The 22,386-nt window shown below is 51.9% G+C and overlaps 9 protein-coding genes across 9 annotated transcripts; 5 read left to right on the top strand and 4 right to left on the bottom strand.

Annotated features, from left to right (window-relative positions):
- Window positions 1–167: 167 nt before the first annotated feature.
- Window positions 168–1,356, top strand: POSPLADRAFT_1043099 (hypothetical protein; the record flags this gene model as incomplete). The annotated part of the gene is made up of 3 exons (XM_024478226.1): window positions 168–325; window positions 387–591; window positions 658–1,356. The coding sequence occupies 3 exons, from the start codon at window positions 168–170 to the stop codon at window positions 1,354–1,356; spliced, it is 1,062 nt and encodes a 353-aa protein (XP_024344716.1).
- A 404-nt stretch (window positions 1,357–1,760) lies between these two features.
- Window positions 1,761–5,410, bottom strand: POSPLADRAFT_1064349 (hypothetical protein; the record flags this gene model as incomplete). The annotated part of the gene is made up of 13 exons (XM_024481791.1): window positions 1,761–1,959; window positions 2,012–2,303; window positions 2,364–2,536; window positions 2,589–2,665; window positions 2,715–2,862; window positions 2,915–3,021; window positions 3,074–3,449; window positions 3,499–4,275; window positions 4,328–4,483; window positions 4,538–4,895; window positions 4,949–5,208; window positions 5,261–5,326; window positions 5,384–5,410. 13 exons carry the CDS (start codon window positions 5,408–5,410, stop codon window positions 1,933–1,935), a joined length of 2,844 nt encoding a protein of 947 aa, XP_024344715.1. The 3' UTR covers window positions 1,761–1,932.
- A 1,782-nt stretch (window positions 5,411–7,192) lies between these two features.
- Window positions 7,193–9,520, top strand: POSPLADRAFT_1043097 (hypothetical protein; the record flags this gene model as incomplete). The annotated part of the gene is made up of 13 exons (XM_024478225.1): window positions 7,193–7,342; window positions 7,415–7,500; window positions 7,558–7,663; window positions 7,724–7,805; window positions 7,871–8,012; window positions 8,067–8,145; window positions 8,196–8,263; window positions 8,314–8,330; window positions 8,393–8,472; window positions 8,572–8,620; window positions 8,789–8,937; window positions 8,993–9,044; window positions 9,198–9,520. 13 exons carry the CDS (start codon window positions 7,193–7,195, stop codon window positions 9,518–9,520), a joined length of 1,383 nt encoding a protein of 460 aa, XP_024344714.1.
- Window positions 9,521–10,588: 1,068 nt separating this feature from the next.
- POSPLADRAFT_1127335 (hypothetical protein) lies at window positions 10,589–11,872 on the top strand (the record flags this gene model as incomplete). The annotated part of the gene is made up of 6 exons (XM_024483612.1): window positions 10,589–10,630; window positions 10,694–10,774; window positions 10,832–10,894; window positions 11,337–11,410; window positions 11,544–11,611; window positions 11,676–11,872. 6 exons carry the CDS (start codon window positions 10,589–10,591, stop codon window positions 11,870–11,872), a joined length of 525 nt encoding a protein of 174 aa, XP_024344713.1.
- Window positions 11,873–12,574: 702 nt separating this feature from the next.
- On the bottom strand, window positions 12,575–13,225 carry POSPLADRAFT_1127277 (hypothetical protein; the record flags this gene model as incomplete). Its single annotated transcript, XM_024483602.1, has 1 exon — window positions 12,575–13,225. One exon carries the CDS (start codon window positions 13,223–13,225, stop codon window positions 12,575–12,577), a length of 651 nt encoding a protein of 216 aa, XP_024344712.1.
- Window positions 13,226–13,789: 564 nt separating this feature from the next.
- On the top strand, window positions 13,790–15,573 carry POSPLADRAFT_1176908 (glycoside hydrolase family 5 protein; the record flags this gene model as incomplete). The annotated part of the gene is made up of 9 exons (XM_024488453.1): window positions 13,790–13,929; window positions 13,992–14,058; window positions 14,133–14,264; window positions 14,320–14,544; window positions 14,601–14,632; window positions 14,691–14,742; window positions 14,813–14,997; window positions 15,079–15,238; window positions 15,301–15,573. 9 exons carry the CDS (start codon window positions 13,790–13,792, stop codon window positions 15,418–15,420), a joined length of 1,113 nt encoding a protein of 370 aa, XP_024344711.1. The 3' UTR covers window positions 15,421–15,573.
- Window positions 15,574–15,705: 132 nt separating this feature from the next.
- Window positions 15,706–17,512, bottom strand: POSPLADRAFT_1072615 (glycoside hydrolase family 16 protein). Its single transcript, XM_024482530.1, has 8 exons — window positions 17,313–17,512; window positions 17,041–17,205; window positions 16,886–16,981; window positions 16,661–16,750; window positions 16,376–16,604; window positions 16,218–16,305; window positions 16,099–16,161; window positions 15,706–16,043 (listed from the first exon to the last, which is right to left on the bottom strand). The coding sequence occupies exons 1-8, from the start codon at window positions 17,477–17,479 to the stop codon at window positions 15,970–15,972; spliced, it is 972 nt and encodes a 323-aa protein (XP_024344710.1). The 5' UTR covers window positions 17,480–17,512; the 3' UTR covers window positions 15,706–15,969.
- A 1,821-nt stretch (window positions 17,513–19,333) lies between these two features.
- Window positions 19,334–19,876, bottom strand: POSPLADRAFT_1107510 (hypothetical protein; the record flags this gene model as incomplete). The annotated part of the gene is made up of 1 exon (XM_024483310.1): window positions 19,334–19,876. A coding segment is annotated over one exon (543 nt), but the record flags the coding sequence as incomplete, so codon positions are not given.
- A 318-nt stretch (window positions 19,877–20,194) lies between these two features.
- POSPLADRAFT_1165441 (hypothetical protein) lies at window positions 20,195–22,258 on the top strand. Its single transcript, XM_024487887.1, has 12 exons — window positions 20,195–20,276; window positions 20,327–20,353; window positions 20,406–20,445; window positions 20,493–20,560; window positions 20,610–20,955; window positions 21,008–21,138; window positions 21,193–21,456; window positions 21,516–21,590; window positions 21,640–21,736; window positions 21,791–21,805; window positions 21,868–22,024; window positions 22,077–22,258. Exons 1-12 carry the CDS (start codon window positions 20,208–20,210, stop codon window positions 22,183–22,185), a joined length of 1,398 nt encoding a protein of 465 aa, XP_024344708.1. The 5' UTR covers window positions 20,195–20,207; the 3' UTR covers window positions 22,186–22,258.
- The last annotated feature ends 128 nt before the right edge of the window (window positions 22,259–22,386 follow it).

Raw genomic sequence — 22,386 nt, 5'->3', positions numbered from 1 at the left:
CGGCCGGTAGGCTGGCCAACGCGCCTACAGCCGTCACTCCCATTCGCCGGCAAATTCCGCTCGCCCGCACGTGGCACGCGTCGGCTTTCGCGATCTCCAGCTTCCGTCTGCAGACGGTCCCTCAGCCCGCTGGTTCCTCGGCTTTCTGTCGTTTCACAGCTATTGTTATGTTTAAAACTGGACGCGCTCTGCGCGTTCACTCTGGGCGGCGTGTACTGCGATCTTCCTTCTGCAGCTGCGCTGTTCTTCGTAATGATTTGAGTCAATCTCGGACTATTAACTACGAGGCGAAGTATGCGGACAAACTTCAGAAACGCGCACAAGAGTGAGTTATCATCGTGTTACGGCTACTCTGTGGATTGTAAATCATTATTACGTTGTACCAGGCAAGGTAAAAGTGTTACCGACTTGCTTAACGAACTTAAGGAGCAGGAGAAGGAGAAACGAAGGCAAAGGCTAGCAGCGGAAGCCCGGAGGGCCTCGTCTACCGCTGAATCAGCTCCACAAAGCACATCTACACCGTTAAAATCAGCCTCTTTAACACCTTCTAGTTCTCAATCTACTGGACGGCGGGATAGCTCTCCTGTCAAGGTGAATAGGCATTATCTACGATGATATACTGCTCACACTCACTAGAACATGCATTGTGTTCCTCAGCCACTCAATAGTATATTCAATCTTGACAGATTGTTGAGTAGTCCTCATACTCCCGAGCAATTATCTATGTTATGGCGAGCGTACCATTCCTCACGTTCTGGTGGTACTGGGCGCGGCTTCCTTTCCGCCAGTGTCCCGGTCGACACGTACAGCAAAATGATGGATGTGGCGCTCAAGTACCCGACCTTTGTCGTCCCCGTTCCTCGTCTTAAAACCGAAGCCGCGCAGGGTGATGATATCCCAGCGTACGAGTTCTACTTCATGCAATGGGATTTCCATGGACCGCCCCGAGGACCGTTAACGACCAGGGATATCTTCGAACCGCATCAGCCTTCTCCCAACCCTCAGACATCCACAATCCTGTTTACGCCACTGCAAGAGTACAAGATGCGCAACTCTTTCGCTACTCCATACCTGGTCATGACTCATTACACTGACCTTGCCAAGTCGCATGGGATGGTATTGCTGCGAGGCGAGATCACCCCTTCAACTAGCTCGCCAGGGGCAGGAGCAGCGAAGGGTGACGGGCGATATATGTTAAGCCAGCAGGATGCGCAATTGCTGGCAATCGCAGTGCAGAGATTCTATCTGTGGAGTGATGGGGAGAACGAGCGGACTGCCTTACTGAAGGCATTCCACGAAAAGCCAGACGAGTTCAGCTGGGAGGAGCTGCTGAAGCATATAGATTATTCAATATAGACATAGAAACGATAGTCTCGAACTTCCACATACTATTGTTGCATTTTTTTCTGCTTCGATATGCGCCGCGTTGGTCTCCCGAGAGCACACGTCGCTGCTTCCTTTTCACTTCCACAGGCTCTGGGTACGCTGCACGCGTCAGTCACGATCAGTAACGCCACGTGATCCGTGACTGCACTCGATTCTGTCACGCTTGATCGTCATTGCCACTCAATTCACCAGATCCCTCTGTGAGATGAAGGACATCCATCCTCAGTTCTCGCATCGTGAAAAAATCCTCTAGCTGCCCACAAAATCACTGTCTTCTTACAACAGGCGGACGAGCGCATGAAACAAGCTATCACCAAATCGTCAGGGATCACTCACTCGTGGGCACTGGGGATCGCTGATGGCCGTCGTTTTTTCAAGGATTAGCATGATTCAGTATCCAAGCGTATTATACGAAAATGCGAAGGGAGATAGAGAGAAACCCTACTACACACAGGGCCTCCAATCGCTATGTTTAGATACTTAAATCTGAACCGATGGAACACAGTCTGTACACACTGACTATGAAGCCGAGACAGCCTAATGGTATTACCAAGCCATTTTGGCGACAATTGACTATGCACAAGTCAGCAAAAGATCCCCTCGCCCGAGTAAGAACATTCCTTACCCTAGGATACGCGCGCACGATCGCCTTCCTGATCTCGTCCATTGTGAGAATCCCGAGAGCAAACGCGAACGGAATGCCCCAGAACATGCCGGGGATCGGGGCCGTCCCAAAGACGTCCTGTAGTCCGGGACCATAGAGATTGACAACGGCGATGAGCGCAGTGCCGATCATGCCAAGCGGTACTACGAGGTTGCGGCGGGGACCCCAGAGTGGATTTGACTGCAGGATCGAGACTCGGCGATTGCGCACAGAAAGCAGTCCGCCATACTGCATGAACACCATTGCCACATAGCTGGCCGCGCATCCACCGTGATCAACAAGCAATAGACAAGGACAGTAAATATGCACATACTAGGTGCACTGGCCGACCGAGACGAAATGGGTAAGCTGGGCAATAGAATAGCCCTTGTATCCGTCCGTCCACTTGTCGTATACGAGGATGACATCGCGGAAGCCGAGGCCCTGTTGCTTCATGTATAGGAACCACATGCTCATGGCACACGGCCACATCATCAGCCCGATGAACTGGGAAACATCGTTGAGGACAATACTTGGCGTGCATCGGAGATCGACGTACCAGGTAGATCTGAATGAAGAAGCGCCAGTCGGTCAACCTATCGGTCCTTGCGTTGCGTGGCTTGCGCAACATAAGATCTAAGGGATATGAGTGATAAAATACCGTGAACCCGGAAAGAGCACTGACCAGCCTCGGGCTTCTCATACATGAGGGATATGGACATCACTACATCGTTTGTTATGCAGAAGCAGACTTGCAAATAGGAGCTGAGGGCGATCTGCATTCCCAGGAACACGTTAGCGAAGACGGGTATGAATTCAGTGTAATTTCCGGCCTGTGGAGAGGATCAATCGAAACATCTAGTGCGACCACTACGTCACGCTCACAGGCATCAGATATATCATAACTTTCTTCAAGTTGTCGAACACGAGGCGGCCCATTTCAATGGCGACCACGATAGAAGAGAAATCATTATTGAGCAATACCATCGCCGCTGGCGAAGTTTGTCGGCAATGATCAACTGTGCTGAACAGAGAGACACTCACCCGCTTCCTTTGCAACATCACTGCCACTTCCCATTGCAACGCCTATATCGCTCGCCTTCAATGCGGGCGCATCATTTACCCCGTCGCCAGTAACGGCGACAGTGTTGTCCCCGCGAGCCTTGATCTGCTCGACAATTCTGAGCTTCTGTTCCGGAGTCGTGCGTGCGAAGACGATTTCAGTGTAGTGACCAACAACGACATCCCAGTCGTCAGCCTCCAACGTCTCAATGTCGTCGCCCGTCAAGACGAGTGCTCTGATCGGATCATTCTCGTTCGGTTTGATCTCTGCAGGGGTTGCACCGATAAATCGTGTGGTGCCGTCCGTTGATCGCAGCTGCTCGAGAGTATCGACTTTCTCCTGTGTGACAATTCCAGCCTATAACGAAATTGAGGATGGTACGGAGAAGACAGTGTCCGCAACATACCTGTCTGGCGATGGCGAGTGCCGTCAATTTGAAATCTCCAGTGACCATGAATACTCGCACTCCCGCCCGACGAATTTTCGCTACAGCATTGGGTACGTCTGCGCGAGGGGGATCACGAATACCGACGAGAGAAACCAGCGTCAGGTTCTGCAATTCTGCATACATCAACTCCTCGACATCATTCGCAGACGTTGCGTGAATCATGTTGAGCTTCACGTCGTTCAATGATCGACGGCACAGAGCGAGTACACGTTGTCCTTGGGTGCTCCATTCCTCCTGGAGAGCAAGGAGTCTGCGGCGGGCGTTGTGGTCGAACGGCAGGCACGAGCCGTTGGACTGCATGACCGTCGTACACGCTGGAAAGAGCACATCCGGAGCCCCTTTCACAAGCATCCAGATGGCGGGTTCGGAGTCGTCAGCACTGGGAGCTGTTGAACGAAGTTCGCGGACCGCTGTGAGCATCCACTTATTTCGAGAATTGAAGGGAATCTCGAAGAGCTTCTCGTTTGACGCCAGAAGAGATACAGCATCGAGACCGAGAGATGGAATCTTGAGGGATTCGGCGAAGCGAAGGACTGCGGTGTCCGTCGCATCGCCCTTGACAGAGCGCTCCACCACAGGGACGTTGTCAGAGCCCGACTCAAACTTTGCTCCGTTGCACAGGCGAGCTACCATATGAAGAGCGCTCAACCCTGCGGGCGCTGGAGCCTCTTGTTCATAGGCCATCAGATCGTCAAGACGGTATTGAGCATCGAGGAAGGCGACGTTCTGCACAGACTTCAAAAGAGGATGGTCAGAGCGGAATCACGTTACTGACAGTTTAATTCACCATCTTGCCCATAGTGAGCGTTCCTGTCTTGTCGGAGCACAGGACAGACATACAGCCGAGAGTTTCAATAGTTGCCAGGTTTTTGACAAGCACGTTCCGCTTGGCCATACGCTTCGCAACAATGGTGAGAGACAGCGCCACGGCAACAGGAAGCCCCTGGTAGAGAGCGCGTCAACATACTTTTTACCAGGACCCAACACGAGACTTTACCTGAGGTACGAAGGCAGTCAAACAGCCAATAGAATTGATGATAGCCTCACTCGCCGTTTCGTAGGTCGGATAGCTGGTGCGAAGCCACGTCGCCCACACAATCATTGCGACGCAGAACAGCAAGAGCGCGAGACCAGATATAATCTTGGTGAAAAACCAAACTTCGCGTTGAACGGTTGTGAGTTTGAATTTACTTTCGCCCGACATTCCTATAATGCGACCCATGACGGACTTGTCGCCAATAGCGAACACCACGCCACGGCATGTACCCTGCACGACAAAGGTGGAAGTGAGGGCGAGATTACGGGTCTCAAGGGCGTTCATCGAGGTGTTCTCAAGCGTCCCCGGAATCATATCACTTCGAAGAGGAAGGGGTCAGGTTTCAACACAGTTATGTAGCACAGTACTTACCTTTCGCCCGTCAAAAGTGAGCGGTCGAACCTGACATCGCTGGATATTTCCACGAGCCGTAAGTCTGCAGGAACACGATCACCCATAGAGAGAACGACGATGTCCCCAACAACGATATCCTTGGCAGAAATCGTCTGCTGCTTGCCGTCGCGTATCACGGCGGCTTCTTCAGCGATGAGTGTCTTGATGGAGCTCATAATTCGTGAAGCATGCCAGTCCACGAGGGCGTAGAATGTTGCCGATACGACGATAACCAGCAGCTGATGAATCGAGGTCAGCTTCAAGGATGCAAATTCGTGACAAGGGACATACGAGCAGTATAGCGACACCAAGGTTGAACGCTGCAGGGTCACGGCCACCAAGAGGTTGGTAAGAAAGCTAATACATGCGGATTAAAGCTAAATGCAAGTATGAAGAGACAGTTTGAAGACACACGATGGTGACGATGAACGCGATCCACATCAGGAAATTGAAGCCACCGAAGACATAATTCAGAACTTTCTTCCAGTATTGTGTTTTCGGAGGAGTGATAACATTTTTTCCACCCGACTTGGCTCTCCGTTGAACGGCGACAGTCTCTAGCCCAAGCGTCGGCGAAGTCGAGAAACGGCCGTAGACTTCTTCGCTATCAAGCAGATGCACATCGATCTGCCGAATAGCTGTCGCGGGATCCGTAGTGCCCTGTGGTGGGAGGCGCGACGCCTTCGCGTCCTGTGTAGCATTAACATGGATGGAGAGTGTTCGATATCTAGTTAGTATGACGGTCAAACCATGTCCATATCACAGGCCAGATGAGCAGATTGACCGTATTTGAATCCCATAGTCATTTGGAGTACTTGACACGATGTCGGCGTCCGCCTTTGCACTCTCGACTGGGGATGCCATGTCGGAAGGGACGAGATTCCTAGGGCCGCGAGAGACACGATATATGGGGGCAGCCGTTGGACGACCCTACTTGGCATCCGTTACATTCGAGTTAGGAGCACATCCTCTGACCTCTCAATGACAGAATGCGTGGATTTTGCTATTACTCATGCGGATGTGCTTGATGGTTCATCTTCCGGAAACATGATCTGGCAAGCGGCTAGGTTAAGAACGATGTGTTCGGTGTGGCATAGAAGAAAGACAGACAAATGTTTCTAGTATGAGGTAATGTGTGTTGAAATTGAGAGGAATGTTCCTGATAATTGTATGGTCCGTGATGAATCTAATGTCGATGGCTTGACCCTTCCGTGTTCTGCGCGTTTTTAGCTCATCTGCGCTCTTTTCGCCATTCCGTAGGCATATACGCAGAGACGGTCCGCAGCAATTTCCCCTCAGATGGGCACAGCCCACAAAACAAAAGAGTGCCTGAAGTTGACCTCATGCATGGTTGCGCCATACTCGTCGAAGGTATGATATGACTACACGCACCACATTGGACTTGAATGAGAATTGTATTATTCTCGATGGTTTATGGGACCGGGCATTATCCTGGTTTCTCGTGTGAATTCCTATCCCGCATGTCCTTTGAGCGAACGATAGTGTCGTGGTGGAGTAGACACCACGCTGGCATCGAAGGGCTGAATCGGTTGTATCACAGTGCTGGCTCCACTGACTGAACTTGAGCTTGTAGCTCACATTCCCGAGGAGAAATTTATATTCAAGGGGCGATTTTGAATTGAACGAGACACCATTTCGGATCAAATGGTGAATGGTGACCTGAGACCGCCACGAATTAGCTGCGACACCTGCAAATGACTGTGGCCTGGTAGGCGGCATAGTATGGCAAGGGCATCCACTGACGGAGGCAAAACATATATGCGAGCAAGACTAGCTTGCACGGAAGACTGTACTAAGTCCCAAACGATATGGAGATACTTAGTATCGAGATGTATCTGAACCGCCCGCAGTCCGCGACGCAAACGGCAATACTTACGTAATGGACGGACTTGCCACAGCAGTGATCGGAATCTTCTCAGATCTCTTTCAGTTAGCGAGCTCACCGTCGTCCCCATCCATCCAAACCAAGATAGAGGTTCCTGGAGGTCTGTTCAAGCCCCCTCTAATTTTGAGTCTCCAGCACAACTACCCGACAAGGTGGCCTCGAATTTAGAAGACGCTAGGAGCGGCCGACCTTCGAGGGTTCACTATCCTCTCACTTCTTTACCCGACGACCAGCTCTTCCGGCACGTCCTCAGTAGTTTCCTGATGTCTACAATATCCCCGGAACAGCATATCTATGATGGAAGCCATCAGAGTACTATGGTCACCGAGCCAAGACATTTGCCTGGGCTCAAGAAGATTCCGCCGTACTGGTATCCCTACACAACCATGGCGAAGGGTCGATGGCTAGGCCGAGAAATCCTCGAGGTTGTATCAACCGAATTTCGAGACAGATCCATGGAGTACTATGTACGCCCGGCGTTCTCTCTTTCATGACTACTAGCTTGGATTGATATTGAGCTTACTGGCTGCCAAGATTAGAGGTATGCTCTCGAGTCCGGCGTCACAACTATCAACGGTAAGATCGCGAAGCCTGACACCATAGTCCAAAATGGAGATCGGATCGAGTGAGTCAAGTGCGCCGCTGGCCTAACGAAGCATTTGATTAATCGGACACTCGGTAGAAATGTTGTTCACCGCCATGAGCCTCCGGTGACAGCGACGCCTGTTCGTATTATACATCACGACCGAGAACGTGAGTTCATTATCATAGATAAACCTGGCTCCATCGTAAGTCAGGCATGAAGTCCCTGATGATCGTCTCAAGTGTATTCAATCCCCGTTCCCTAGCCGGTCCATGCCTCCGGGAGGTTCTTCCGAAACAGTCTTGTTGAGATTCTGAAAAATGACTTCGGCTTCAAAAAAGTGTACAGTATGTCTGGTCTTGGGCTCGATACATAATGCGTAATGGCCATTTTAACGCGCTTGACGATCTAGCTATCAACAGACTGGACCGGCTAACCTCGGGCCTTATGATCATCCCTTTGTCTTCCTCGATGGCAAATACTCTCACGCAAGAATTTGCGGCAGGAACCATTAGGAAGGAGTATATCGCCCGTTGTAGAGGTCAATTTCCCGAGTGAGTGTCTCTTGCCCCAATGCACTGTTGTATTCTTACTGATCTACATAACAGAGAGGAGTTAGCCTGCGAAGTTCCTCTGCTGACCATAGATAGACAGATGGGTCTCAACGTCGTACACCCGGAAGGCAAGGTAAGCGCCTTCCGCGCCACAATAGGTGTTCGTAATTCATCCTATCTCAGCCAGCGAAGACGATCTTCAAACGGATGCATTACGACGCAAACACTGATACAAGTGTAGTGCATTGTGAGTAGTTGAACTACTTGCTCAGGAAATGACTACTAACGAAGTCGTAGGTAGACCACTGACCGGTCGTTGTATGTACCACCCCTGGTAGGCTGTACACTCTCATCACTTCATCACTAACACAAAACGCCAGCCCACCAAATACGTGTGCACCTGCAATATCTAGGTCACCCAGTAGCGAATGACCCAATATACTCGGAAACAAAGATCTGGGTAAGTCGGGTGTTGGCTCGCATAAGCTCGAACCTTGTTCAATGATGGTCACGTTGTCCGATAACGATCGTCCTTGCTGACTGTCCTGCCTCAAAACAGGGAGAAAGGCTCGGGGAGGGAGGCATAGACTTGACACCCAGCGAAGAACGTGCTGCGCCGGCTCCTCCAGAACAACTTGGGTTCGACCCCTCACAGAATCCGGAATCGCTCTCTCGATACCATACTCCCAATAATATAAATGGCGAAATTCAAGATCCATCTAGTGAATCCACCCTTCAAACAGATCACCTCGACGCTAATGTCGAGGAATCTGGAGGCAGCCCGAAGGTTGACGGGCAGACAACAACCAAGGTTGCTCGTCCGAAATTATTACCGAGAGAAACAGGGCACGATATTGGAATGGGTTCGCCCGTGCCATTATCTGCAGAGATGGTGGGCATCATAACAAAGCTGCGAAACATGAAGGTATGTCTTGGTAACATGCACAGACATTTTTATTTACCAAATTTGCCGCTACCAGGACGAAGACGAGGACTGGAGCCGCTGGCGCGATGTCGTCTTCAGGGCCAAAGGTACACTGTCGCCATATGGTGTCAAGGTACCTCTCCCACCGCAGAACCAGCGCAAGAGAGGCGGGCCTACTGATCTTTCGAACATGATTGATAAAAATGCCCACACTGATCCCAGCCCAGACGCGGTCGAGCCTCCACAGCTCACGCCTGAAGAAGCACTCGCGAAGCTGGCGGCATTCCGCGTCCCGCCGCCCGGCGCTGTTCTCGTCCCGCAATCGTCGGCCTCGACCGCCTCCGCAACCACGGCTCCACTTGCAACGTCGGCGACTGACTCAGATTCCGCGACACCGTCGCCCGTTAAGGACACGGCGAACGGTGCTCTCTACTGCTCTGAATGCTATTTACCACTGCATCCAGACCCAAAGCCAGAGCGGTTGTATATCTTCCTACACGCTTTGCGATACACGACCAGCCTGGGCTCCTTCGAGACCGGGATACCAGAGTGGGCCGCAGAGGGCTGGACTTGGGAGCGATGATGAGGGGTACGCTGTTGCGAAGTAGAGAAGCACAATGCCTGGCGTTACAAGGGTGTGCTGAGTCTCATACAGATTCTGGAGCTACACGCAGATTTATACCAGTATCAAAGCTGTCATAGCGAGATGCAGATTCAAGACCTTTCTATGCCAATTTGTAACCGGCGACCACCTGCCTGCGGCTTGCTCTCTGAGGCGTCGTCACTGGCCCGGTCCGATTTCGCACGTCCGTGAACAGGTGAGGTCAGTTTACGTGCACAACATCCGTTCCATTTCTGCCACACGATTATGGCACATTTGTGGCTTCCAGTGAACTATGGTTCAGTGTGTAATCAGCGTCACGGGATGTGCGTAGCACTGCATCATGATCCCATCCCTTCTCTCGCAGGGCTCAGTCCGTCGGAATACCGCTCCGGGTGGTTTCCTCCCAGGCTCAAGCCGGTCATACCATTCATTCAAAATCGTTCTTGCACGTAGAATACATGCCGCGTTCATCTCATCTTTAGGCATAGGCGTCTTCTCTTGATAAATCACGGCGAAGCCAGACATTCAGTAATATCGGATGTTGAGTACGGCGCGGAACGTTCGGACATTGGGTCATGGTGCATGGAGATATAATGTCGTGGCATTATATCCGCACCTTCGCTGTCGAGGCGTGGGCCGTCAGCGCGTGATCTATATGACAACTGGCTGCTCGGAAACGGTGTTGAGCTGTTACAGCACGAGCTCAGATGACCGAGCACTTTGATTGAATACAAACGTACCAGTGTCCTCCTCCTATCAGGTGCTTGGATAATCGTGAGTCCGGGAAGGCGGGTGCTGGTAGTGACCGCACGCTGTTCAGCAAAACTGTCACGGTGTCTAGTCGCGCCTTATTGCTAAGCTGAGGGTGTCAGGGTCCAGAAGTCCTGTTGATCTTCGTTCGGTTCCTTTGTCCGCGTCGAACGGCTGAAGAGGCGTCAGTATATAAGAAGTACATGTTCGCCGTCGGCAAGAATCCACACCGCTTTGCCGTCTCCGCCCCCTGTAGCCCTCGCTTTAATTCCCTTCCTGAACGCTCCTCTAACGACGATGAGATCTTTTCTGTCTTCAAAGCACCTCGGCAAATCAAATGTGCGTATTAATGTGTTTGTTGATGTGCCGGAGGATATTGAGCACTCATGTCTCGCATTGTAGACTGCCTCTGCGGAAGAGGAGCGGCAGCACTTGTTGTCTGTTTCGAAAAGCGACTCTGCTTCAGAGTACTTCGTCGACTTGGTGAGTGGCGCTTCAACACGATCTCCACGTGAGTTTGCTTCAACTCTTGGTGTCCAGCCAACCGGAGACTGTAAATCAACGTCAAAGCCTGTGAAGCCTGTTCCAAGGCGACGAGATATTGTGAGCCATCATTCCGCGAGTTGCCCAAGATACGACCATGACATTGTTGTGCAAACAGGCCGAGATGTTGGACGACGACAATACGTCATGGGTCCCAGCACGGAACCCCAGCTGATTTCTGGAGACTTACTGTGCATTACTTGGCATTATTTAATGCGCCTGTATTTTTACTTAGGAACACTGTCGGCCGTGCATGCGCCGCAATACCATTCAGAAAGAGTAGTCATGAGCTTCTCGAAAGTCACACACCAGGATCGTAGACGTGTCAACCCGCAAATGGATGGGTGCTTGGCTGAACGGGTGTGCGCAGCGCCAAGTATTCTGGAAAGAACTGAGTGTGTATACACTGGCTCTCGCGGGCGCATGAGCGGCGAGTACAGGATATAGTAACAAGCTTCTTCCCCACGGTCCATCTAAATCTGATGACGACCAAAGTCCGTAGGTCATGGATGGTGGGCTCTTAGCTGAGCAGTACTTCTCGCTGCACGTGTGCGAGGCACCGTGCCTGAAATTGAGGTCAGTGTTCGCTATTGATATTTTGGGACGATGCTCACCGGTTGTTTACCGGCGCCGCGGGAGTTGGCGCTCCTCCCATTCAATTACAGTTCTCGTGGGGCATTGGAGCCTCTTGCCTGTCCGTTATTCCAAGCCTATGGCTGACGCACCCAAAGGGACGTGCCTTGTGCATAAGCTGTGTCGACACCCACAGGATCGCAAGTGCGTGTCTTAGGCGGTCTCGCTGTGTTTTTTAGGCCACTCTATCCCATGATCCCTTAAACAGTGGTCGTGCCAAAATTAGCTACACGCGCGAGGACAGATAGATGGGATACCGCTACGTTGTGCCAGCTGGTCACTGAGACCTGGTGGTCTATGGGCTTCCGACACACGCTTAACACTAAAGAGAGGATTACTTTCATATGCGTTATCCGGTTCGCGATATACGTCCTTGCACTCGATGCAGGCTTGAACTTGGATTGAGTTTAAGCGTGTCCACGTCCGCAGCACTGCACACGGCGCCCCAAGGATAGTCTTGTCAGGACGTAGAAAGCGTATGGCTGAGATCAGACCGCTATGTCGCATTGGCTGGCACAAGACGGGCTCACCTATCCTGCGGGACTCCGTCTCCCAAGTGTCGAATTGTACCGGGACGTATGCCCTTGCCAGACGGACGGGTTTTGCTTCCGTGAGGTGCTGTGGAAGCACTCAAAGACCCTGTATTTCTCCCGTTGTCTCGACGAGTCGCTGAAGGACCTGGTGCCGCACCTTCACGGCATAAATCACCGGAATCACCGTGATTGTGAGCTATCATCAGCCTGAACCATCGCGTCACTATGCGGCAGAAGTAGAATGCACTTCGACGCCGTCGGACAGACTCGTTCCAAGAGCAGACACGCATCGAAAGCAGGTCTCAACTCAGCTGCCAGCCGAGCGTCGGTATCCTTGCCTCATGGACGTGTCAGTCTGGCAACAGCAACAGTTGCCCACTTGGGCTTCCTGTGCGCATCAATCTGATCGCTTAATGCTCACTATCAGCCTGACGCTCGTCTTGCACCGTCATCGCTTTCGCTCTTCAACATTTCAGACAATTTACATTTACGAAGACGGAGATTGGTATACACGGCTGTGGGTACGTAGGCATTCCGAGCTGTGACATAGGAAATGACTCTTTCGACAGAGATATCACTGGGCGGTGATGAGAGGTGCTTTCTTCACCCATTCATTCTTCTCGAGCTCCTCAACCATGAACGCTGCGAAACCAGCCCTGGATAATGTCGTCTTCGTCACACCGTCTCCCACATAGCCCGCAACCACTTCACGTGTGTCATTGTTCGTGAGGATTGGGACTCTCGCGATCGTCCAGTCCAGTTCTTTACCCTGGCCTCGAATGGTTTCGCCAATGGCCACGATATCCTTGTAAGCGCTGTGCGCGAAGAGGGAGACGCCGGTGATCATCGCCGTGTACGCGAGACTGAACTTGTCACTGCCATCCTTTATACTGGCAGTTCCAAGAGCGATGAGTCGTTTGACACCATGTTGTTTCATGGCGGCGATGAGGAGCTCATACGCGTGAGCGAGAGGCGTATTCCCAGGGTGAGATGCACCTGGTCCCAGAGCGGACAAGATGGCATCAACACCCTCCAGCGCTCTAGTAACATTCTCCACGTCGGTGAGTTGTCCTTCGATGACGGTCACAGCGGCGTTTTGGGATATGGATTCGGGTAGCTTTCCCGGTGATCGCGCGTACACGACGACTGTGTGACCGTGGGCTAGGGCTTCCTCAACGAGTTTGATGCCAGCGGGGCCTGTTCCGCCAAGGATGAGCAGTTTCATCGGTGCTATAGCTGTTGAGCTGAAACGGTGGGCGGTTCAACAATGAAGCTCAGTGAGATGCACCATACCTGGTAGGCGCTGACATCGACATTGCATAGCTACCGAACTGTCCCACGTGGTGACTTACGTAACGGTAATCATGCCAGTACTATGCTTCTGCGATTGGCCAACACATGGTCAGTATTGTACTGCAGGCTTCTGGGCATGAGCCTCAGAGACTGGAGTGTTTCCTGATCGCGTTCATAGGCAACGCGCATCCGAAAGGAGGCGACTCTTGCTGTCCGTGATGCTGCCCGTGTGGTTCGATGATGTCGTGAACGTCACTGCGACGGCTAGAGCCTCTGCAACTGGCTGCTTTACTCACTAACATTTACGCAACGGCCGCGGGAAGGCCGTCCATGTGAAACAACGCCTCGTATGACACAGCTCCACCGCGTGCAATGGTCGAGCGCATCATTTGGACAGCTTCTGTCACCCATGGCAGGTGAGAGTGTCTATGTATAAAAGCCTGAGGATTGACCACTAAGTCTCCATCGAACCCAGTCACCCATTTTAGTTGCCACAATGCTTCTCAATATCCTTGGGCCATTGTCTGTGTTATTTATCGCCGCCCTCCCTGCAGTGGAGGCGGCCAACTCATTCGCTGGTTCCAACCTATACTATGCCGCAGGATTATACGAAGACGACAGGACTACCCTACTCGAGTATGCTGCGCCGCATGCATTGGTCTGTTGGGGTCAGAAATTCACGTAGCAATCTATTTCAGAGGACTGCAGAGCGCCGGAATGAAGATTCTGCGCGTTTGGCTCGACGGCCAGTCCTCCTCTCAGAAGGTAAGGAACGGCATTTCTAGCTTGAAAATTGTCGGTTTATATGCGATGCGCCGTATTGACGATTCCTGCTCTAGGGTACTAATATCAACACGTTCCCTGACTTGGAGCCTTCGAAGATCTGTGACGGTGACGCGTCGTGCTATGACGACACGGTCTTGGAGCGCCTTGACGACTTTATGGTCGCCGCACACTCTTATGGTATCAAGGTATGGGTGTGCGCATTGACCTCCGATTACCTCAACGGCTGATATGATGTCCCAGCTTTTGATCGACATGCATAGCTATAATGCTCTTGCTGCTGGAGATGTCTACGGCCGTGCCTACAACAAAGAAGGCTTCTACACCAACAGTGACGCGCAATCTGCTTTCGATCAGCGATTGATACATGTCGTGAACCATGTGCACACCACTCTTGGGAAGCCGTGGAAAGAGCTTAGCGACTACATCTTTGGCTTTGAGGCAGAGAACGAGGCGATGATCGGCGATGTACGTGCATCATATCAATCCTTGCCGACATCAATACTCACCCATGTATTAAACAGGGTCAGACGTTCATTCAAGACAACCAGCAATGGTACGAAATTGTAATTGTCGTAACTCTCGTTGAGGTGCCGAACAGCTTTCATAAATAGGCAATGTGATCGCGCAGGTACAATCAAGGGCCAGCTCGGTGACAATAGCGGAGTGGGTTTTTTGTTTGACGAGCGATTTTTTCAATCGATCTTCGAAAACTAACATATCGCATGACGTGCAGATTTTGATTCTGACGGGAGGTGAATCTTGGATGGCGGAGTCAGTCCAACCTGACTTCCTCAAATGCGATGCGCTGGACGTGATCTCGATTCACGCTTATTCTCCCGGCGATCTGTCTACCTCAGCTATACAGACCTACGTGAAACAAGCGCAGTCGGCGGGAAAGAAGCTGATCTTGGAAGAATGGTAAGTGCGCTGTCCGATTGAATTTTGCTGTATGATTGCTAAGTCCGTACGACCTTTGTGCCTATGGCGACTATACTACAGGGGCGCATGCTACTATGACACTTCCAACAACGACTGCCCCTCGGGGAGTGTCCTCTCTTCGAGCACGCGTAATGCCAACATCAAGAACTGGGCAGACAATATCTCGGCCGCCGGTCTGCCCTGGCTCTACTGGCAGGTGCTCCCCAACGCAGACCCCCATGTGCGTACTATCTATGCTCTCGCTGCCTACTGGATATCATCTGACCGCGTATCCTGTGACAGTACAGCACCGATTACGAGATTGGTCTTGTCAATGATGCGTCGTGGAGCACCTTGAAGAGTGCCGCGCAGGCTGCACTGCAGGCCGAAGCGGCGTTTGATTTCTCTGCTTATCTCTTGTGACGAGATGTGCGAAGGGGATAGTGTATTCCATGAATGAGCTTGCAATGCGCGACGCTTCTGATAATAGTTCTACGTTCCATGCTAGTCATATTGCCGTTCTTAGTCTTGTCAGCGCGTGCCCGATAGAGCTCAATCAATACATTTTCTCACCCGAATCAGGCCCTGTGCCACGATCTGCTAGCTTAAAGACTCCGAAACTAAGCATTATCAGGCACGTTGCGACCTATCTCGAGAGCCACAAGCAGCGCGGTTGTTCCGGAATTCTCGCCAGCGAAGTGAAAACATGAGTGCGACAATAATACGATAGAAGGGGTGCTGTGTACATCGACGATAATGCTACAGAAGACTTCCACTAAGCACGACACGAGGCAAAAGGAATCGGCACGTATGTGATACAAGATGCTCCGCATGCTTACCCATGCAGAAGCGTGGAATATAGGAAGCCAATTGATTCCCAAACATCGAGAGGATGCAAGTTGCACGAACCAATAGAAAAGTCGTAAGGGGTCATGACGGTTATCAGAAGAAAGAGCCCTGCTTGAGGTACACTTATGTGTACACAATGACACTGGCGACGTCCCAGTAAGCTTCGGAAAATGCACTGGGGTTGTTGTTCACGTAGTCTGGGGTGAATGCAACTGTCAGCAAATGTGGATGCTTGGGGATTAGAACACCCACCGACACAGTCGCCGGGGCATCCCGCAGCACTGTAAACAGAGGAGAGACCGGCCCAGTTACCGCCTGTAGCCCAGAATGTGTCAGCTTAAGTACAAGGATCAGTTCAGCATAATACTGACAGAGGGTCAAATCGAAGATGATGTTATTCGCGCCAAATACAGAGCCAATGTCGCAGTCTGTGTTGGGGAAGTATCCAACGGGTTGACCCTGCGAGCAAGCATCGGAGCGTCGGAGTCAGCTTCGCATGGAATACCATCGATCATTGATATTGACATACCCAGTTGCTAGTGTCAATTGAACTCGCAGCGCTGGATACGTCTGAGGGAACGCCGCCGTTGGTCCTCGTCCAGAACCAGACATTGATAACACTGGATGTTCTCTCCATCGCGTACCATCCTCCACCGGCACTGTTAAAGTCGGGACCATAGCTATTATCGGTGGGGTTTGATACTCCACATCCACTGTTGCCGTCCGTGTTGACATCGCAGTTGTTCGATCCAGGTGTTCTAAGGTTTAGCGATAAGCCCCTTGTGCCCCCGATTGTGCCATCAAATGAACTTACCCGGACTCGTCCCGAGAGCTGGGCATCGAGCAGGTGCTGCCTACATGAACAGATATTGTGTTCGGCGTTTGATCGTTCACACCTTCAATCCTAAAAATAGGCCAGTTCAACTTGGAAGCCGAGCTCTGAGCGGGCCGGCAACTTACTTCGCGTGGCGATATCGTCAGAACACACGGACAGTGGCATGTCAGCGAGATCAGAGTGTCTAAAACAAATGAGCTTACCACATCGACTTCGCCCGCATCTGGCCAATCAGTGTCGTCCGTTTCCCAGGCCGCTGGCCAGGTGGCGCAGCCTTGCGGCATGTGCCTGATATCGAAACTATGCAAAAGAGTAGGTGTAATGCTTGGCAATAAAGAAGGTTTTCGCCCCAAACATACATAGTGACGTGCGTCGTGTACTGCGCATTACTTTTGATACGGACGCTGTTTCTTCCAGGCCCGTCTGCCGAAAGCACGGTCGTATCGTCACATCGCATGATGAGCGTATCACCATTTGCGTATGTGAGGTTATCGGCCAGTGCCGTCGCCTGGTCCACATATGTTCTGGATTGAAATTGTTAAAGCGCGTTTCTTTCGATCGCGGCGAACGTAGCAGAGACGCTAGCATGGCACTAGGGGCTTCCGTCCGCACGTATATAATTGTTACTTACACTCTTCCCCCGGTGGGGTCAAGGAGAGTTTCATGCGTCCAGGAGTTGAGGAAGTCTGTGCCAATGTATGTTGTGTCGATGTTGTATGTGGCAGCCAAACCCTCCAGAGCGAGGGCTGACAGCGCTAGGAACACCGAGGAAGTGGACCGCATGCTGCTGGTGAACATTGGGAGTTAGAAAGAGGAGGGCACGGAGCGGAGACGAGGGGGGATGAGGAATAGCTACGTGAGCCTTCGTGCTATATATAATGTCCAGGAGTCGCGCTCGGTGAGAGTCTTTCAGCCAGATGATATCGTCACAGGTGATCGCACTTCAACCATATGCTCTCGTAGCATATGGACTCGATGCCGCACAACCGGGAAGCGTTCCGTTGTTGGGACGAGGGCATACGATGCTCCGGACGCCCGAGATCAGGCTGTCCCCCACAACACAAGTAGCGCCAAAGACTCCAGGCGCAGAAAGGAAGATGCACGCAGGAAATGCTCACGTCCGTTATGGAGTGGCGCTTTCGGAAACAAACTGTTTCATTTCGTCCGGACTGGTGACCATGCCCTCAGGTGCCGCCGCTCTGAATTGTGCCGGACATGTCATCTTCCGTGCACGACCTGGAAACATTCCGAGATGCACTCACTTTCGCGGAAGGGCGGCACGCTCAATTTGATTTTATCGGTACCCGAAAGGAAAGACTCCCGACTATATTGACCCGAAAGGGCGTTATAGTTACCCGTATCGCGCAACCTCACAATATTGTTGCCATCGATCATACCGTTGGTGACGCAGTGGCGTGAATCCAATGGAGGCGAGGCAGTGGAGTATAAGCTACATGTGACATTCCGACGAGGCGTCATCTCTACGACCTTAACGAAGAGCAGTGAGAGGGCGCGGGGGCAGCATCAGAACCCATGATCTCCTTCGATGTGTCCGGAGAAGAGTAAAGCAATGGGCCGCTTTACACGTGTGAGGTCAGACGTGCAGAGATAACGCCGAGCACACACTCACCGGGATTCCTGCATGTGCGCTGATTTGCAGATCCTACCACGACGAATCGGCCTTGAGAATGCCCAAAACAGGCTGGTTACAGAATCTGCAGTCAACGTGATTCTTGTTCGCCCGGGAAGCGCCAAAGTGAGATGGCTTTAGAGCTTCCGCGAGCTGCGCAGCAGACAGCGTGAGCAACGGCTAGTCTCCGAGGTCCTCAATCGAACATATTGGCGTGGACGATCAACGTGCAAACACTAATCAACCGCCACACTACGGCTGCACGCGGCTCGCTGGATGGCGTGGACGCTGGTACACTGACAGATGCGTAGCTCTCACATACGGTGGCAACTATAGTAGTAGCGCTGCCAGAGTCGCGACGGAGCGCGCATCCATCGCCAGACGCTTGCTCTATGGCCGTGGTAAACAGCGGTTGTGAACAGTTCATAGGCCTCACCTGATGGTGGTAAGTATGTCGTGCCGACTTCAAATGCGTGGTCCCGCATCGCGACTACACAGAAAACATAGCGACTATAAGCTTCGGCACGGCCGCCCTTATCCTGAATCTTGTTGCGGAGCCGCCGTGTACGCGCTACGACCATGCTTGATCGTGATCGTCGGCAACAGATTCACAATCATTCGGAGATAGAGCGATGGCAGTTCGATGCTGCGACCAGGTCGTACGGCCTGCTTTGCGAATTAGTCCTGGAGGCGACCGCATTGGCAAATTCGGAAGCGGACAGTGTTAACTGCTTGCGCCGGTGAAGGGAGCCACTGGGGTATGCGTAGCATTGACCACCCCGGACGGGATGTCACAGCGTCGGAGCTTCCAGCCATTTCCCCGCCAGTCTCGCCTCCTTCTCCACTGCCTGGATTGCAACCGCGATCTCCCCTTCTTCCTCCAAATCCAGCTGCTCCATCTTCCGGTCGTATACTCGTCCGAATCTCGTCACCAGCCCATCGACCTCACCTCCAACAGTGAGATTGTTCCGCGTTGTGCCTCTATTCGCCGCATCAGCAATGCAACCGGCCTTGATGTCGGTCAGACCGCATGCGACGACTTGATCAAACCATGCAAGTGGCTCGCGGGTCACGTTCATCGCAAAGCCATGCGTAGTGAATCGATGCCGTACTTGGACACCAATGCTGGCAACTTTCGTGTGGGCATCCAGGAACACACCTGTGTGGTCGCTCGGGATATGCTCGATGCCATGTGCCTCCGTGAGGTGGGCCTGGAGCACATGTTGCATTTTGCATATGTATGATCGTATGCCGAGGGGCGGCGACCAACGTCCAAGATCCAAAAGCGGATATCCGACAATTTGTCCGGGCCCATGGTAGGTTGTCTGGCCTCCACGCTGCGTCGCGACGAAGTCGGCTCCAATTCCTCTGAGACGATTAGCCTCGGCCTGGACCTCAGGTGACGTGAGTAGCTGCCGCCGTCCTGCGGTATAAACCGGTCGATGTTGCAGCAGCAGAAGTATGTCTCTCTGGGTGCCCGACGCTCGCCGCTGAGCGAGCTGTATTTGATGCAACTGCTCTTGTAGAGCAAGGGTACGCGTGTACGGAAGAGGAAGAGAAAAGTGATGCCAGAATATGGGTGGAAGACCGGTGCTCATTGTCGCTGACAATTCGTATAGAAATCGAGATTTCTGCAGTAAGAACAGGGTATAAGCAAGGTGTAACCGTGCGTCAGTGAGATACGGAGAAACATATATGACTAAGGCCGATTCACATGATTCGACACGGATCAATTTTTCGGAACATCCCTTGACTACCATTTGATGGTTTTCTAATACAGTAACGTTCGTGCCCACACTCATAGCAGTTTGAAATGTAACTTTCCCCATCGTGAAATCCAGTCAACCTCCTTATTATTGTGTCTCAAAAGCACCTTGAGGACTAGCAGATCTTGTTATGCCTCCCACGGTCCCGTCGACGCGAAGGTCATTTATTATTGGGGTAGGATGCACGGCGTTCATCAAGGTAATTGGTCGTGCTGGCTAGCAGAGAACTGTCGCGCTCATGAACAGCAGCCGCGGGGTCTGAGGACCACTGAGGACGTAAGTGCCTTAAGCAGGTATCATGTCTGTTTGCCAAAGCAAACTGCTGCAGATGGGCTTAGAGGCGACGACGAAGGCACTCCTTGACGCAGGTAACGAATCTCCTACTTGTCATTCAGCGTGTGCCTACTACCTACAGGCATTACGTACGATGCCATCGAAACAGCATTTGTTGGGTATTGCTATGGTGATTCAACATCCGGTCAGGTAAGTTGAAGCCTGCTTTAAGTAGACGTCGAAAGCCTGATTTTGCCAGCGAGCATTATACAATCTGGGCATGACTGGAATCCCAATAACCAATGTCAACAACAACTGTTCCACCGGAAGCACCGCTTTATATCATGCCAACAACATGGTGAAGTCTGGAATGATCCAGTGTGGGCTCGCACTTGGATTTGAGAGGATGGCCCCTGGCAGCCTAGCTACCAATTTCAAAGACAGGACACCGCCTGTTGCAACATTTGACGAGGCAACGAAGGACGCGGAGGCATCACTGAGTAGTGGTTCCAACTTCGGGCCAGGCGCTCCTAGGATGTTTGCCAACGCCGCACAGGAATATTTTGATAAGTATGGTGCGAAAATTGAACATCTCGCGAAGATTGGTCGGCATTTCCTCGGATGTTTTATCTTCGATGCGCTAAAGCGAACTTGCAGCTGCAAAGAACCACAAGCATTCCATCAACAACCCATATTCACAATTCCGTGATGGTTGGACAGCCGAACAGGTGCTAGCCGCGCCGAAGATAAATAAGCAGTTGACAAAATATATGTGCAGTCCCACTTCAGTAAGTTCTTTTCTGGCAAGTCAGCGACAGTTTAATTGACATCTTGTTTCACAGGACGGTGCGGCTTGTGCCATAGTCGCATCCGAAAACTTTGTGCGCGCTCATGGTCTCGAGAACCAAGCCATCGAAATTGTCTCCCAGGCACTGTGCACTGATCAACCTGGAACTTTCGAGTCAAAACGTGCCATTGAGGTCGTAGGATTTGGCATGACTAAGAACTGTGCTGATCAGGTCTTCAATGCGGCCGGTTTCAACGAAGGAGATGGAAGAGATGAAGTCGGTGTGATCGAACTCCATGATTGTTTCTCCGCGAACGAGGTGTGTTTCGGGGCCACATCATATACAAGACAGAACTGCACTCTGATCGCCGGGGTCAGCTGATTACATATGATGCGCTGGGGCTGTGTCCTCCAGGTGAAGCCGCCAAAATAGTGGAACGGGGTGATAACACTGTTTGTCCATTAGAACCTCACTTGAGCACCACTAACGCCACTTGTCCAGTATGGCGGTAAGTTTGTGATCAACCCAAGCGGCGGATTGGAGGCGAAAGGTCATCCGTTGGGTGCCACGGGGATAGGCATGCACTTCTATGTTGTTAGTAAGTCGCCGTGTCCGATTACGCAGTCGGAACGCTGACCAGACCGATCACCAGTGCAACTGCGGGATTGTAAGTACTGTCAAATACGACTCGCGTGACGACCCAAGTGACAGGAGCGCCATATATCTCAGGGGCCGGTCCGATGCAGGCGCCTGGACTGTTTGACGGCACTGACAAGCGGGGAAAGTACGGTCTTGTACACAATATAGGCATTGGCGGTGCGGTAGTATGCAGCCTCCTGCGCCGCCCCGAGTTCTTCCAAGCGGGAGGAGAAGATGGTAGAGCACGGTACGTAGTAGCACGATTTTGCACACTTCAATCTGCTAAAGCTCGGTGGCAGAGTTGGCTACAATCATGCCCACGAGTGTCGACCTATCACCATAGCAGACGTCGACAAGGTCAAATCGGAGAAGAACTCTCCTTATATCCTGCAACGGGCCCGACTCTGATCTGAACCCGCCCGTAGCTGCTCGGTGTAGTGTATTTGTATTCAGATGTACGAATATGTATATCTGTCCTGCTACGTGTACAGTCCTCATGAAGTCATCTGCTGTTGAGTGGCATATTATGTTACATCGGTACGTGCTCGTCTCGAGTCCATGTCGTCATGCTCATCGTACAAGTCCGTTTGTGTAGGTGTCTCGTGTCAC

Source organism: Postia placenta, assembly GCF_002117355.1.
Source record: "Postia placenta MAD-698-R-SB12 unplaced genomic scaffold POSPLAscaffold_1, whole genome shotgun sequence".
NCBI classification, from domain to species: domain Eukaryota; kingdom Fungi; phylum Basidiomycota; class Agaricomycetes; order Polyporales; family Adustoporiaceae; genus Rhodonia; species Rhodonia placenta.
The sequence above is the reverse complement of the archived record's forward strand: the minus strand, read 5'-3'. Positions and strand labels throughout refer to the sequence as shown.